The sequence below is a fragment of the Scomber japonicus genome, chromosome 3 (genome assembly GCF_027409825.1).
Source record: "Scomber japonicus isolate fScoJap1 chromosome 3, fScoJap1.pri, whole genome shotgun sequence".
In the NCBI taxonomy this organism is placed as follows: Eukaryota; Metazoa; Chordata; class Actinopteri; order Scombriformes; family Scombridae; genus Scomber; species Scomber japonicus.
The window spans coordinates 24,983,910-24,999,226 of NC_070580.1; the positions used below are offsets into that span (position 1 = coordinate 24,983,910).

The 15,317-nt window shown below is 41.5% G+C and overlaps 1 protein-coding gene across 1 annotated transcript; it reads right to left on the reverse strand.

Annotated features, from left to right (window-relative positions):
- Positions 1-1,718: 1,718 nt before the first annotated feature.
- Positions 1,719-13,991, reverse strand: inka2 (inka box actin regulator 2). Its single transcript, XM_053315026.1, has 2 exons — positions 13,920-13,991; positions 1,719-3,082 (listed from the first exon to the last, which is right to left on the reverse strand). The coding sequence occupies exons 1-2, from the start codon at positions 13,989-13,991 to the stop codon at positions 1,823-1,825; spliced, it is 1,332 nt and encodes a 443-aa protein (XP_053171001.1). The 3' UTR covers positions 1,719-1,822.
- Positions 13,992-15,317: the final 1,326 nt, after the last annotated feature.

Here is a 15,317-nt window from a genome sequence, read left to right on the forward strand (position 1 = left end):
GATGACAAATATGTACAATGTTCTGTACATTTAGTTTGCAACTTGAATCCTGTCTGATTAAGCTAACTTTACTCTCAACTGTCTCATTACTGTTACATCCCCATAATGTATCCACCTGTTTATATACAGTATCTGACAATGTCATCATAATTCAGTTCATCTACAAAGCTTTGGGATTAAATATGTCCATTTCGCATCTTTGCTGAGCCTGTAGTGAACAAGCTTTACATAACGTTTGGGTACCAGATGGCAGTCAGTCAGTCAGTACTCTTGGTTGGCTGTGCCATCTTTTCCCCCTCCTCTCTTGGTGTAACAACCCAAGAGGAATGATAGTTGACTTAACATGTGTTGTGTATACACAGCAGAGAATAAAAATGAGAATTTCTAACATGACAGTAAGCACATCACCGATTACGAGGGACAGATCTCTGAGTTTAATGTGCAATCCTTGATGGTGTGATCTAGTCATGCACTGTATTGCTGTTATGTCCTAATAGACAAAATGAAATGAGACTAGACTTCTCTAAACTCTCAATTTAACCCTTTTAAATGTGGCAGTGTCTCATAGTTTCCTCCTGTGTAACATCCAGTCCCTGAGCAAGGTGAATGAGACTGATGGGTTCAGTTAAACCTGAGTTTCCAAGGCTCCATAGCCTGTTGGAAACAAAAGGGAGCATATGACTGTGTTTTCAGTGGCAGTGCGTTCAGTAACAGCTGTTTGTTAGCATCATTTATAAAATGGTAACCATGCAATCCAACAGTTGGCGTTCTATTAATAGATGCAAAGAAACAAGATATATGAGAGTGAGTCTTGTAGCACAGAAGTGAAGAAGTTTGTGGGTGTTTTTATAATGAATTATAATGATAGAAGCAAATGTCCATTTCTAAGTACCGTCTTTTAAGATATCCAGAGAACACAGTCACACATGCGCACACATGAGAAATGTGAATAATACAAAACTTGCAGCATAAATCCTCAAAAATGTCTCTCTCTAACTCTGTCTCAGACACACACACACACACACACACACACACAAACACACAAACACACACACACCCACTATCAGGGGCATTTTATGCCAGCGCAGCAAATACTTGGTGCCACATCACCTACGCCTGGATAAAGACTGATAACTACGCGTGGCACGTGCTAGGTGAGAATAGCAAATAATGAAGGGTGACAGGTGATAAGTGTCATGCTGCGTGTGAACACAGCGGACGCCTGTGTGCACGCTTGTCTCAATATACAAATAATACACACTGTCTGCTGTGTTCGCATGTGGCACGGCACAAATAACCCCTCGCTATTTGATTTCAACAAACATTACAAAGCGTGTGCCTGTACGCTCGTGTAGAATTGTACTTAACAGTCACGTGTTGTCTTCATGTCATGTATTTGAGGCTCTATTCACTCGTATGTGCAACAACGAGTGCACAGCATCTACGTGCCGCTCGTCTGTCCATTGAAAGTGAATGGAATTTATATGTGCACGTTAGAGGTTTGATTTCATCGTGTAGGCGCTGCACACGCATTTTAGTATAGTGTGCTGGCATAAAATGCCTCTGATACACACACACACACACACACACACACACACAGCAAACGAGGTTTAAGTTTTAGGATTGTCAGACAAAATGATGCCCTGATAATCTCTCAGTCGCAGGAGAACATGTTGTGGGTGTAAAGTTCATTTTTGGAAGATAAGTGTATCCAAGCCTCTCATGCATTCATTCATTCATTCCCTTCCAGCAAGGCTAAATCCAGCACCTGTCACTCACTCAGTCTGGCATCACTGGCAGTCTGTTGGCTTGAAACTGACTGTCAGACCCACACAGCTGTGTTGTAGTCAAACAAGGGCTGCATTTTCTCTAGACCAGTCTCTGGCTGTCTCCTGTCTAAATAAATCCCTGCAAATGGCTGCTGGTGAAGCTGGTGGAACTGGTTGAAGTGGTGTTGGTTCCTCTCTGCTTCAGTTAGATGCGGACATGGCCTGCCTTTGCCCTGCTGTCCATTTGCCCAGAACGGCAGATAGAAGCTGCCTTTTGAACTTTTTGGGACCATTTTCTTTGGCCTTTTGAAGAGGTCGCCCTCCGGCAGCTCAGGTGCCATCCAGCCAGGCCTCTCTTTGAGCAACTTGTCCCTATCAGGCCGAACGCTACGCAGAAACTTCTTGAAGATATTTGTGGTGAGTGAGAACTTCCTGCAGATCTCCTGTGAGCGGGTGAGGCGGAGAGGGTGAGCTGGAGTGTCTGGTCTGTCTGCTCCACCTTCTGCTGTCCTCTCCTCTCTCCTCTTTCTCTTCTCCTCTTCTTCCAGTTCCTCCCTCTCTACCTCGGGTAGGTCCAGCCAGTTGCCCACGAGGTCGGCAAAGACATTGTCACCCAGTACCAAGGGCTGACGGTTGCGGCTACGGCTCATGAGTGAAGAAGTCCAGTCACTACCATCGTCGGTGCTTTCCTGGGAGTAGTCGCTGTCCAATGAAGGACCCTCTCGAGAGAGGCTGTACAGGATCCCAGGGAGGTCTACCACCTGAGCACGGCGGGGAGGCTGTGGCTGAGGGTAGGGCTCTGGTGGAGGATTTCCCACCATTGGTCCATAGAAGTCCACTTGTGGGGCCATGTATCCTGACCACCTCCTGGGAATAGACTCAAGGTCATTCTCGCTTCTTGCGCTTCTTTCACTTCTCTCACTTGACTCACTCTCGCTCTCTAGGCTAGATGCCAAGGAAGATGAGGTTCCCAGGCTGCTTCTGTTTCGGGATGGGCTGTGGTCATCTCGGCTGAAGGTGTCTCTGCTCTTCAAAGATGGCCTTGGACTTGGTCTTGGACTTGGGCTGGCCTCCTCAGGCATGGTGTTGCTTGAGCACAACATGTGATTTGTGCTTGATGCTGAAGCTGCTGCAGCTGATTCGTCAGAACACGCAGGTGGAGCAGGATGGGGGATTCCCCGGTTGATGGGCCGACCCGAAATATCAAGGTTTTCTAGCGCGGTCTGAACCTGGAGGAGCTTGAGTTCCTGAAGGGCTCCCATCATTGAATTCATCTGAGCGTGGAGGCCATCTCCGGCTTCTTTCATCGACAGCTGCAGGGAGAGAGAGAGAGCAGTAGAGAGACAAAGATGAGACCAAACAACTTAGCAAATGTCCTTTACAGCGAAAGCAGAGCTCATCAATTCAAGCATTTGATTTCCAGCCTCCTGCAGGACCCATCTCATCCATCAAAGACTTATTTCCTCACTGCCCCCCTTCATGTTCATCATTTATCACAGCACCAGCACAAATCTAATTACACACCATTAACCAACAGTGTCATAGGCATTAAATACACATAATAATTAATAAAAACAGACAATAGTAACAGGCAAGCTTTTTTATTTTTTGTCAGTTAGACTATGCTCCTCTCTTGTGTTTTCCAGGCTGTGCACCTTGTTTAATTATTGGTCATGTGACCTAGTTTTAGGTGGTGGGCCAGGATCCCATATGGCCTGCGTACAAGAGAGGATCCAATCCATGACAGCTGTAAAACAGACTAGCCTGCCATTTTTTTCCTTCACTCTAATCCACTCTTCATATCTGTATTTCCCTTTTTGCATTTATCCATATTTGCTTTCTCCTACAAGCCCTTTTTGTCTTCATTCTTACTTTCCTCTGTGCTGCTGTAATCATACACTCTACTTTCATCTTCCCCCACCACCTCTTCCTCACTTTCTGCTCTCATCTGTTCAAGAGCCTGTGCCATGTGACCTGGGCTAACCGTCTTCCCCTAAAGGCAGACAGAAAGCCCAGAGGCAACAACCTGACCTATGTTTTAACTTGCAACCCTGAATCATTGCACACTTTGACCCAGACTTTGAATCGTTCTCTTTCGATAAAACAACAGGTTTAACTTCTAAGCACATGCACATGTTAGCAAAAGTAGAAACTGATGGAAACCTGCCAGGAGCCCTCCCTTTTTAAAAAAATGTCTGTGGGAAGAGGAGAAAGGAAGCATGCAAGGAATTTTGAAAAATGTGCCAGTGTCTGTGGGAAAATGTGTGTGAGAAACTTATAAAGGCATACCTACAGCAGCAGAATACACTGATCAGTAACTAGTAAGCCAAATGTAAATCAGTTAAATTATAGTATCATTTGTCAGATAATCATAAATGTAATTTACTGAACATAAATCAAGCCTCTAACAATGAAAAGCAGCTACTTTATTCCAGTACTTTGAAGTTAAATATCCTCAATAGCTCATTGTAAGAGCCAAATATTATGCATCTTAAGAAATAAAAACCCACAGCTCACCTTCTGTAACAAAGTAGGAGGTATAGATATCCCTGAGTGTCTCTCTGGTCTTGTTTGTCTGCACGTTTGCCAGCCTGTCACTGTCTCTCACCTTTCAAATGGATCAGTCTGACTGCCCCTATATGTATCTCTCCCCAATGGGGGGACACCAGCGGGTATGGGAGCCAATCAGCGCTACCCGTCTAGACTATAATCCTCAAACGGCGGGGAGTTAGGTTCACTCAGGCGGAAACAGCCCGACAATGAGATGGGCGAGAGGGGAGACAGTGAGTGACAGGGAGTTAAGGGGCGGTGAGAGTCAGCCGGATGAGTAGGGATGGAGGGGGAGAAGGGGGGGGAGAGGGTTGTGTGTGTTATGTCGGGGGGGGGGGGGGGGATCCCTCGCCATATGTTGAGATGTCGATGAGAGATATGTTGATGGTTTCAATTATAGATGACACCATAAGAACATAGGAAGGGGGGTTGTAGATGCGTATAGATGAGAAAATGGAGAGGAGGGAGGGAGGATTTGGTTGTAGGTGTAACAACACCAGCCTGTGATGCGTAATCTGGGGGGAGCAGTGATTGTGTAGACCCCCAGGGTGGGAAAAGTAGCTGCATGAAACAACTGACATTACAGCATCATAAACAAACCAATCTTTAAGCACCGTGAGAGAGGGAAATGTTGCAGACTCTGGGTTTTGTGGGAATATGGACAAATGTAACCCATAACAAACATTCTCCAATGAAACATTACATTAAAAACAAAGTTCTGTCTGAACACGAGAAAATGAGCAGATATCCAAAAATGCCTAAAAACTAACAATACTTATCTTGTGATCATTATTTTGCTCAACTCAACTCTTCCACTCAACTCAAACCACATTAAAAGGTAAGGATGGTGATATTTTATTTTTTACTGTCAACAAATGTAATGAAAAAAAAACAATAATGTGTTAATACTTATATATATTAAGACCTCTGTTTTGCCTCGCCTGTTTGTGTCTCCCAAGCACATTTGTTCTTACTGAAGACATAAATCTTTAAAAACAACTTATTAATATGTACTTTCAATTTTGAAAAATGTCCAAATAACTGGTCACTGTAGTTTTGAGCATATATTAATCAAACAGGAGCAAACAGTTCATTTCTTGCGGACTGTTTTCAGCTGTGGATTTGGTGAGCCAGCGAATATTTATGGCAGCAAAGCAAGATGGTGTATGTGGTACTGACTTAGAATAAACTACAGTGTTTCTTATAATGACAGACAGACCCAATTCAACTCACTGATGTGTTTTTAATAGTTTTTGGACAACAATGTTTTTTTTATGTCATTGAGGAATAGTCCGGCTTTGGCGTTATCAGGATCAATCTGTTGTGGGTGTTGGTCCTTGCAGTGGTTTTGTTTACAATTAGAAAAAAATAGAAAATCACAAGACTTTATCCTTAAAGCACCTAAACTTAAATTTCCAGAACAGTGCCACCTATTCTCATATTTTACATATTACAGCAGCAACTAACAATTATTTTCATTACAGATTAATCTACCTATTACTTTAACCTCAGGTGATGCATACAAATACCCTTTTTTGACCAGACCACTGACTGTTTCAGCACTATAATATACACTCAAAGACATTCATCCAGTATCCTGCACCATAAACATTTAAGCTGTGGGTTAAAACACTTTCCTCATCAGTAACATATGGCTGAGTAGGTGCATAGGGGCGTGAATAGCCTCTGAGATCAGATAATAAGCCTATCAATGCACATGCTGGAGAACAAAAGCCTCAGAGGTTCTCGTTGGCTCGCTAAATTAGGCAGCGAAGGTACGTGTAATTAGCACAATCAGGTTGTCTCTTGTCTTCTTGCCTTACACATATGGCTGACTTCATTAGCTAGTAATTGCCTGCGTCCTGGGAGAGGCGGTGAATGAGCCCGTAATTATGGTTTACTTTCCTTCACTTCAAAGGTCAACAAGTCTTATGACAGGATAACGTGCAGAGTTATGTTATTGTAGTAACATCTTCAGACTCAGACATTTGGCTTCAGTGAAGTTTATGCAGGGATCAGTGGAGGGATCACTGCACTTTGAGCTACTGGTGATACATGTACTACTGTATTAAATTTGTTTTTGAAATATTATCTCCCTAAGCAAACCATGCTCATGCATTCTGAAAGGGCCACACCTGTTTGCACATGCTAACCAAAAGCACCCTAATTTTACACTCACATGCAACTTTCCCATTATCCCCCAAATCGCAGACGTGGCCCTGGTTATTTAAAACGCACTGAGTTGTTTACTGGCATTTCTATTCTGAGGCAACATTAATAATTCATATTGTGCCCCCGGGAACAAACAGAGGAACAGTAGTAAACTAAACCCCATTATTCCACCTTTACTATGCCAACTAACTCGAGGCACTCCACCACTGCCATTTCGAGGTAGAACTTTGTGGCCCAAATATGTCAGCCTTTTCAACCTTCATCCTGACGTCTGCTTGGGATACTAACAACAACTTTAAATAATAACCCCTGGCAGTTTCTCGTTAAGGCACAGATGTTGTAAATCCTGAGATGTCTCACTTTAGAAATGTGTGAATCAGCTGAGGGCCTCATTAGGACACAGATGACGCAGACCTGACACGACCTACAGAAGCACCTTGAGGTCTGTACCAGAATAAAATGGAGATGAGGAAAAAAATGTCTAGTGTAATTTAATAAAAAACTAAAGAGATCTGGGATGAAACTGGAGCTGCAGGGAATAATTGTACTGCCCAGAAACATTGGCATCATTAACCCAATCCTGTGAAGTTTAGTTAAATCTTCTTTTTGAGCCAACGCCACCTTCTATTTCCAGCCGGTTAATCCATCAAGCGTGTATTCCCATAAAAAGATCATTTAAAAAAGGTAAGCCAAGTGCAAATCTGCTGAATGAATGAAAGAAAGACAAACAGGGACTGTCCAGATTCTTCCCCTACTACCCCCCTCCCCCTTCTTCTTCTTCTTCTGGCTGCAGTGATGCCAGCCAACCAGACATAATTGCTAATTAAGGGTTGAATGCTTCAAAGTTTATGAACAATGGCTGGCAGTCTTGAATTAATGTTGAATGGACGCTTGATAAAAAAGTTCTGACCATTTTAATTAAAAAAAAAGATTGCTTGGTGATTTTTTATCCTTGTGTCAAGATCCACCTAATGTGAAGATGCATCCAGAAACCATTCAATATGCACGCAAGTGAATTAAATACCACTAAGCGCAGTATAAATAAATCAGTGCTGTCTTTAGAGATTTAGCTCTTTGCTTTCATTGTGGCCCTGATATTGCCTCTGTCAGTTATGGAGGGAAACATAAATTCACTGTGCAAACACACACCCACACATGTCCAGACATGCCTCGTTTGAATGAGGTAATTGTCTATTTCTTAAGGCATGTACGTGTGTGCTTGCATGTTGTGCTAAAAAAAAATCTCACTGGGTTATTAGGTGAGAAATAAATACACCAATGAGAAATCAAAACACATACTGCTGCTCTCTTCTGTCTATAAAAACCAGGCCATTCACTGTTGTTGTTTATTTGTTATTGGCTGGAAGGGAGGAAATGGTGAGGCCAAGGTTATCAGACCCTAAAGGTCTTCCTGTTTAGAAGGAGCTGGCCAACAGCAACAGCTAGTGTACTCCACCCTACCCCCACCCCTAATTAAAAATGAATGGTGGGCTGTGTGGGTCAAGGACAGGAATGGGGTTTCTGTCCAGTGGATACAGAGAGGGCCTCTGTGACTTAACTGGTGGACATGCCACAGACTGCCGTGGACAGCCCCGAGGTCATGATCAAGAGGGCAATAAAGCTGTGCAGCGTTCAGCAAAAAGAAATAAATCACTGTGCACACAGCAATGAATGCCTCTTTGATAAGGTTATATGGTGACTCTGTTTGGTCCAAATGTCCTCAGGGTCATGATCAGGAGGGGAAAAGTGTGAATAATGTTCAACAAAATTATGTGGGACAGTGGACAAGTGCCTTCTGTATAATGTCAAGACTAATTGTTTTTTTGATTTGACATTCAAATTTTATACTTATAATATTCAATGTGTTGATATGTGTTGTGTTGATATGCTTCTCTTAATGAATCCTCACAGAAAAAATATAAGGGTTGCTTCATCCAAATTACAAAAAAAAAAAAAATCCCCATACTTTCTCTCTTTCCTCTAGTGGCACGCAGATAATTTGTTTTTATTTTCCCAGATGTTGGGACATCTGTCTCTGAGGTTTTACTGCTGCCTCAGTACAGTGAAGGTAAAGTGAAGTTTGTGGTGCTCACAGCTTTGGAAAACTGAGCACAGTATCCCTTCATCCACATTTGATGATTCTTTATACCACAATTTTTGTCCAATAGCAACATTTGGGGTGGTGGATGGCCATGTTACACATTTGAGTTTCATGAAGGAGACCAGAGTTTGTGTCCCATTACAAACCAACATTTAACGTTGACCTTATTATCAACTGTAACCACATTTTTCTGTAACCTTAATATTTCCAAGGTTTGGCAGAATCAATCAATATCAACATTCCTGTCTGGCGACAGGGTTGGAAAGCCTATATGGAAGAAAAAAAGTTTCAACTCTACATCTGTTCAGAGACAATGTACTGATTACTCTGGATAATCCACAGACCTCACTGTGAAGTTTTTATTGGAACGTCTTCCTACCAGAAAATGTTCTTGTGAAAGCTCCTGACAGCACTTTTTGTGGACTATAGAGAACAATGGCAACATTTATGGAAAGCCATCTTGTTATTGCACTTTTAAAATATAACTCTTCAATGCTGTGAGCACAATCAAGGCTATTCTATATACCTCCATCATATTGCGGTTGCAGCAGAAACTTTAGAGACTGTCTAAAACCTGGACAACAAACTATCTGGAGAGAGTGATTATGTTCAGTATAAACTAGCTGAAACAACTCTTTAAAATAACATCTATTAAACACAAATCTATCACTGTTTCTGTGTCCTGCTGCTCAGCAATTCAATCCCTGACGGCCTTTTCAGAGATGGGATGTGGTTTAATAGCTTGTTTCCTCCTAGAACTCATTCACGCCGTTACAAAAATGACGTTGCTTTGGGAGACACAGGATGGTTAGGGTCCGTATCACTATCTTTTGGCAGAAGAAATTTGGAGACAGTCTGGGACCCAATCTGTTGTCTTCCTTGCTGTAAATTGTAACTGGAAGCAGTAGTCGTTAGATAGATGCTTGATAGCTCAGCAGTTGACGTCAGCAGCTTGCGTGTGGGCAGTGAAAGTGCACAGGCAAATCCCCAGCCCACAGTGGTAACATCAAGTGTGACGTTAATTTTGCAGAGACTCTTGCCCCCTCTTAGTCTAACATCATAAAAAAAGACTAAAAAACAGGAGCTAAAATAAATGTGTGATTGCTATAAGCTGTCATGATGATGGCCTTGATTTTTGTGCAGCATTATGAGGATTCAACCTACATTTTTATGCATTACATTTTCAAACTTGCAACTCATTTACAGTAGTTTGTACTGTATGCATATTATTTTATAAACAGTTAGTCAGGAGTAAATGGGTCCATAGACTTTAAAGTTGCATTCATCAGTACTTTTGTATTAACAGTGGATCAAATGATTATGTGTGGGTTGCTCATCATGATGAACACCCAAATTTGTAGATTCTCACATCTCTGCAGGACATTTTTACCATCTTTCTGCTTGTAAAAAGAAATTTATGAAAACTCTTGATTGCTGTTTCCCAATGGCCAACAGTCCACAACTGAAAGATATTCAGTTTACTACCATGGAACCAGAGAATTTGCACTTTTTTTCTTGAATAATGACTAAAATGATTAATCGATAGAAAAATGATCAATACAATAAACTAGTGTGGTCACATTACTGGTTATAGCAGATTTAACTACCCAATTGCCTCCAGAAACAATAAATCCTCAAAAAATCTGTACTTTGACGTCTTGGGTAATGATTTCATTTTTCATGCTGTGTACCATGGTAAAGCAGGTTGTGTGTGTGGTGCATAATGATAAACAGGCTTTGTGAAAGGTCCACCTAAAACACAATAATCACCCACGCAAACCCCACAGCTGCTACCATGAGTTGGGACAATTTTAGCCGAGGGGAAGGAAGGGCAGGTTGGAGAACGGGAGCCATGAGGGAGGCACAAAACAAATAAGCTCAAAGTTAAACCGCTACACTGCTCTGTGTTGTGCACAGTTTTCTGATCCCACGCCCTAAAGGTAACAAAGAATTTGTGAAAGCACACAAGCTTTCCATAAGACTGCAGGTTTCAAACTTGTGTATGCTTTTCTCAGATTTCATGACCTCATGATCATTGGCTTTGGTGTTAAATTCCTAGGTGATCTTCTTGTTTGAAATTTGCCTCAGGTATGACAGGGATGAGGGAGCATGATGCACATAAAATCAGCTTATCCGGTGACGATATCAAAAGCTTTGATTCATGCTAAAGTGTCTGAAGTGGCGTTGCTAAGCAGGTGTGAACCCAACATTTAGACAAGATGACTCAAAGGCATGTCAGTGTTTGTATCTTCGAGTCTTAAGTAGGCAGGAAAGGCTTACGTCTCTTGTCTGAAGAATGAGTCATGCACAAGCTTAAAAATATTCCATTGTTACCATGATGTGTACAGGATTTCTGTGAAGCCTTGTTGTGCTTTTTTTAAGGAACAAAAATAGAGGCTGGCAGCATGTTGACAAACTCTGTTTTCAGTCAGAGTAACACAAGTACAACAACGAAAAATGATGATTCGTTGCTGATGTGAAAACGTATGTGTCAGGTCTGAGTTTTTGTGTTAATGGATGGTTGTACTGGATGTGGTCTGTAGTCAAAAGACATAGCCCTAGAGCTTGTTAGGTCAAGGTTCAAATGTTCAAGTGTGACTTGACACTACCCCACACAGACTGACCTTCCTGACCCCTGACACAGTGTTCACACTTTTGCGTGACACTCTTCTTCTTTTAGAGCTGATGGAACACCAGATCTTGGGTTTCAGACTGTCTACTGTGGAGCACTGGGTTCAAAGTTGTAAATTTACGTGACTTTTACACAGGCTTTGAATACCACTTTCACATTTCCATAATGCTACAGGCACTGCAAACTAAACTACATACAGTACATTCCCATCATTTAGAGAGACCTTCAGTTGGTACTTGGGTGAAGTTTCAAAGGACCATAATAGTATTTTTGAAAGTTTTAGCTTATTAGCGAAACATCATGTATACTTAAAATGTTGAAAACTACTTTCAAATTCATGTTGTCTTACACCTACACTTATGATGCATTTATGCTCACCTGTTTGTGGCAACATTACCTTCCATTTCCACAATTTATTTCCATACAGTACAATAGTCAATTAATAAACTGCTAAAACATTTTCTGGTTCAAAACGTCTGAATCACTGCCCACATGTCACACTTCTGTCAGCATTTCAAATTGGACAGGTGTTGTGTTCATTTTCAGCTGTTTGCACACTTTGCAGACAGGTTCAAGAATGGGAACTTTGCTTAGCATGTCAACTGAAAATGTCGTGGGATGGATACGTCTCTCACTACTCATTGGTAAAATAAAAACCCACAACCCAGACAGAAACAAGCTAGCATTGACACAAAGTTGGACTGAATGATAAAGTAAACTATGTCACAATTCAGTCTGATTATCAGGCTACTTGAAATTTGCTGGAGTTGCATAATATGCCCCTCGAGCATCAAGTCTGCATTTTTTTCAGTTTCATGCCTTAGTAATGAAGTGCAGTAAATCAATCTGCAATTAAACTGCATTGTGTGTGATGAATTTTCAAGAATCTCTTAATTTAACCTAATACAGTATAGAATGAATGAAAACCAATGGCTGCCTGACAAAAATACACCCACATTCCTACAACACAGTTTGGAAAATGGGAAGCTGTGATGTGATTTGCAGTAAATGGACTAAAACATGAAAAACAAGTGGCAGGCTCCCTTTAAACTCAGTCAGTTAAAATCAGTCTTTGAACCACGAGCGATTCTGAAGAGATACTCGACTCGACATCGCGGCTGTAAGTCGGTTGTTGGATGTTTGTGATCTCTGTGTTGCAGATGGAGCCACTCTCCACTGAGCACTGGATGAAAATCAGTCACAGTGGAAAGAAAAGTGACAACCTTGGCAGAGATGGCCTTCGTCTTCTGAACAACAGATTGCAACCCACATGGTCCTGTGCAGGGGAGGCTGCCTCAGCTTTTTAACCGGCATCTGCTCCCTGTTCTCTGTTCTCTATTTGATCCCCAGCATGGCACAACACTTTTTCTATTATGTTACCAAACAGCGCTATGGCAGTTATAACACAACATGTCCTCCTGGCATCAGGTCTACTCCCCTAAAATCCCAAGTGCCACTTCACAGACGTGTGGCTAATTTGGAGCAGCGAATCAAGAAGTCACAGAGCAGATCGTGTTGCAAAACACGCAGCCATGCAAGGCTTTTCTGTGGGCCAGTGGCTAGGTAGAAAGAAAAAAAAGCCTGCTTTGAAGATAATTCCAAATGAAATCTGTGCCAGTTAAGGCTCCTTTGAAAATGGGTCCACACGGCATGTCGTTGCCAAATGATTTGGGTGTGAGGGTGAGCTTACAGGTTTAGTTTATACATTTCAAAGACGGGGGTAAGAAATGGCACTCTAAATTTGATACCATCAAACAAATGTGTTTATTAGAGGAGAGGAGATGTGGACATGTTAAATGAGGGAGACTGACACATTCATTTAGAGCATAATAATGTGATGAAACTCACAGTGACTGCTGACTGGTCTAGTCTAGTAAGTGAAACTGGCAGTCTGTTGTAGGGCTGCAACTAATAAAATTATTTTCTTGATTATTTTATAATTTGAGCAGTAAAACCTCAAAAAACTGTGAAAAATGCTCATCACAGTATCATCAAATATCTTCTTTTGTCTGACTGACCCCAAAATATTCACTTTACCATAAACTAACTACGAAAATCAACCAATCAAGTATTTGGAATTTTGCTTGGAAAATAACTTGAATGACGAATCAATCATCAGTCAATTCTGTTTTGATCAGCTCATTGATTAATTGACCAATCACTGCAGATCTAATCTATTGCAACACATGGACACATTTAAATTTACCACAGCAGCTCAAAACACACATTGAATCTTGTATCTTTTTCTTTTCTGAACTTGCATCTCACCACAGACCAACGACAGTCCTGCAAGGAGAGAGAGCTGTCTTGAGCTCATTAAGCTTAAAACATCTGTCCCAGCTGCGTGGACAGAGAGGGGAGGGATATGTACACATGCCTCTAGTGTGCCTAAAGCTTTAAGCCTACAGAGATTAATACGATTTAAAGGAATACAAATGCATCCCCAATTTAAATTATACACCAGATAAAAGTCAGGAATATAGAAATCTGGCAGGACGCGTGCAAAGGAAGCGCCACATTTGTTGTTATTTTGAATATTTTCTATGTGTAAATGTGTTATATTTTTAGTTTGCGCGTCCTTTAGCGTGCCAAACGACCGCAATGCAAATGCTACATGTTCAAAATGCACACTATTAAAACATAACAACATCCTACAGTGATAATAGCTGATAGAAGTAGATAGAACAGTACATACCAGTTCTTGCTTCAGCCGTCTCAGACACGCATCCATGTTTTTGCTTTCTGGTTTGGAGAGCTGTTGTTCCATTTTTGTTTTTTTATTTTTAGGTTACAAGAATTTCAGATGAAACGCTCCGTCAGTCGCCGCTCGAGCATGACTGTGAAAGCTTTCCTGAGCAGAGGAATGAAAACAGCGCTCTCCTGAAGAGCACAAGACAATTTGCAATTTGGAGATGCGCAAATCCTGCTGAGGAATGCGCGCGACTCGTAATGACGCGAATCCTCTAATAAAAAAAATAAAAAAACAACTACTCCCGATGACGAAAACGTGTTTACTCCAAAAAATGATAATGAGGTCCTTCTCGTTTCTGCAGCAAGAGACTCAGTCCGTGTGTGTGTGTCTCAGTGGCCTCCGCTCGTCTACTGTCAGCCTGTGTGTGGTGTGGCGCGCGCGCGTGTGTGTATGTGTGTTGCTCAACCCTCTCTGCTATTTTCCCATTCAAGAGGAGCGCTTACGTTGCCCATCCAATTTCCTCCAATGAATGAGCCTCCCAGGACAGACTTACTCTCATTCCGGCTACGAGATGTATTATGGAGTAGATGATGTATTATGGAGGACTATATTTGTCCATCGCAGCAAATTTCATAAATATAAAGAGAAAGCTAAAACATCTGGAAATATTTGAATCAAGGAAGGAAGATGAGATAATTGATAGAGCATAAAAATTAAAGCAACATGTCTTTTATACAGCATTGACTTATTTACAGAATTAGTTATGCATCCACTTTTGCAGTGCATTGGAGTGTAAGAGGAAGTTTAAGGAGGATGTTTGTAAAAGAAACCATATGTGTCATGAAATGGGCCATAGGGACAGTTTCCTGGCCACCTTCACTGCAGTCACAGAGGAAGCACCTGAGCCACAGGCTTTTGTTGTGTGACCCGGATACAATGCTTTATTAGCAAGGGGAAGGAAGAGTTGCATATGCAAGACAGCCAATCTGGAAGTTGTTTATCACTCCCTCAATTACCATATATATATATTTGAAAGGTTGCAGAGCATATTGCATGTTCTGCTCCAATCTGGAGAAGTCAAAGAAACTACATGAGGTCTGTTTACATAGAACATATTGTGTCTTGGAAACACATACTGTAAGTACAGAAGGCTCCATCAAAAAATGTCTTGCACAACTGAAATGTGACAGGAGCATTGGTTCAGTATACACATAATGTACACCCACACACGTCTTTACTTGCTCAATAAAGATCCTTTAATGTATAACTGAAGAAGGCCTTTGACCAAAACACTCATATATAAAAGGATCTTTCCCTTCCCTGTCCCTTCTTCCTTCAGATATAGAAAGCTGGCATTGAAAGTCTACCCAGATTTGGTATTTTGATTACTTCTTAAAATAT

What these genes read in the sequence shown, in the direction of transcription:
- inka2 (XM_053315026.1), bottom strand. Translation starts at nt 13,991, where the DNA reads ATGGAACAACAGCTCTCCAAACCAGAAAGCAAAAACATGGATGCGTGT. An exon ending in GACGGCTGAAGCAAGAACTG is followed by an intron (nt 3,083 to 13,919) that starts GTATGTACTGTT and finishes CTCTCCCTGCAG; the next exon opens with CTGTCGATGAAAGAAGCCGG.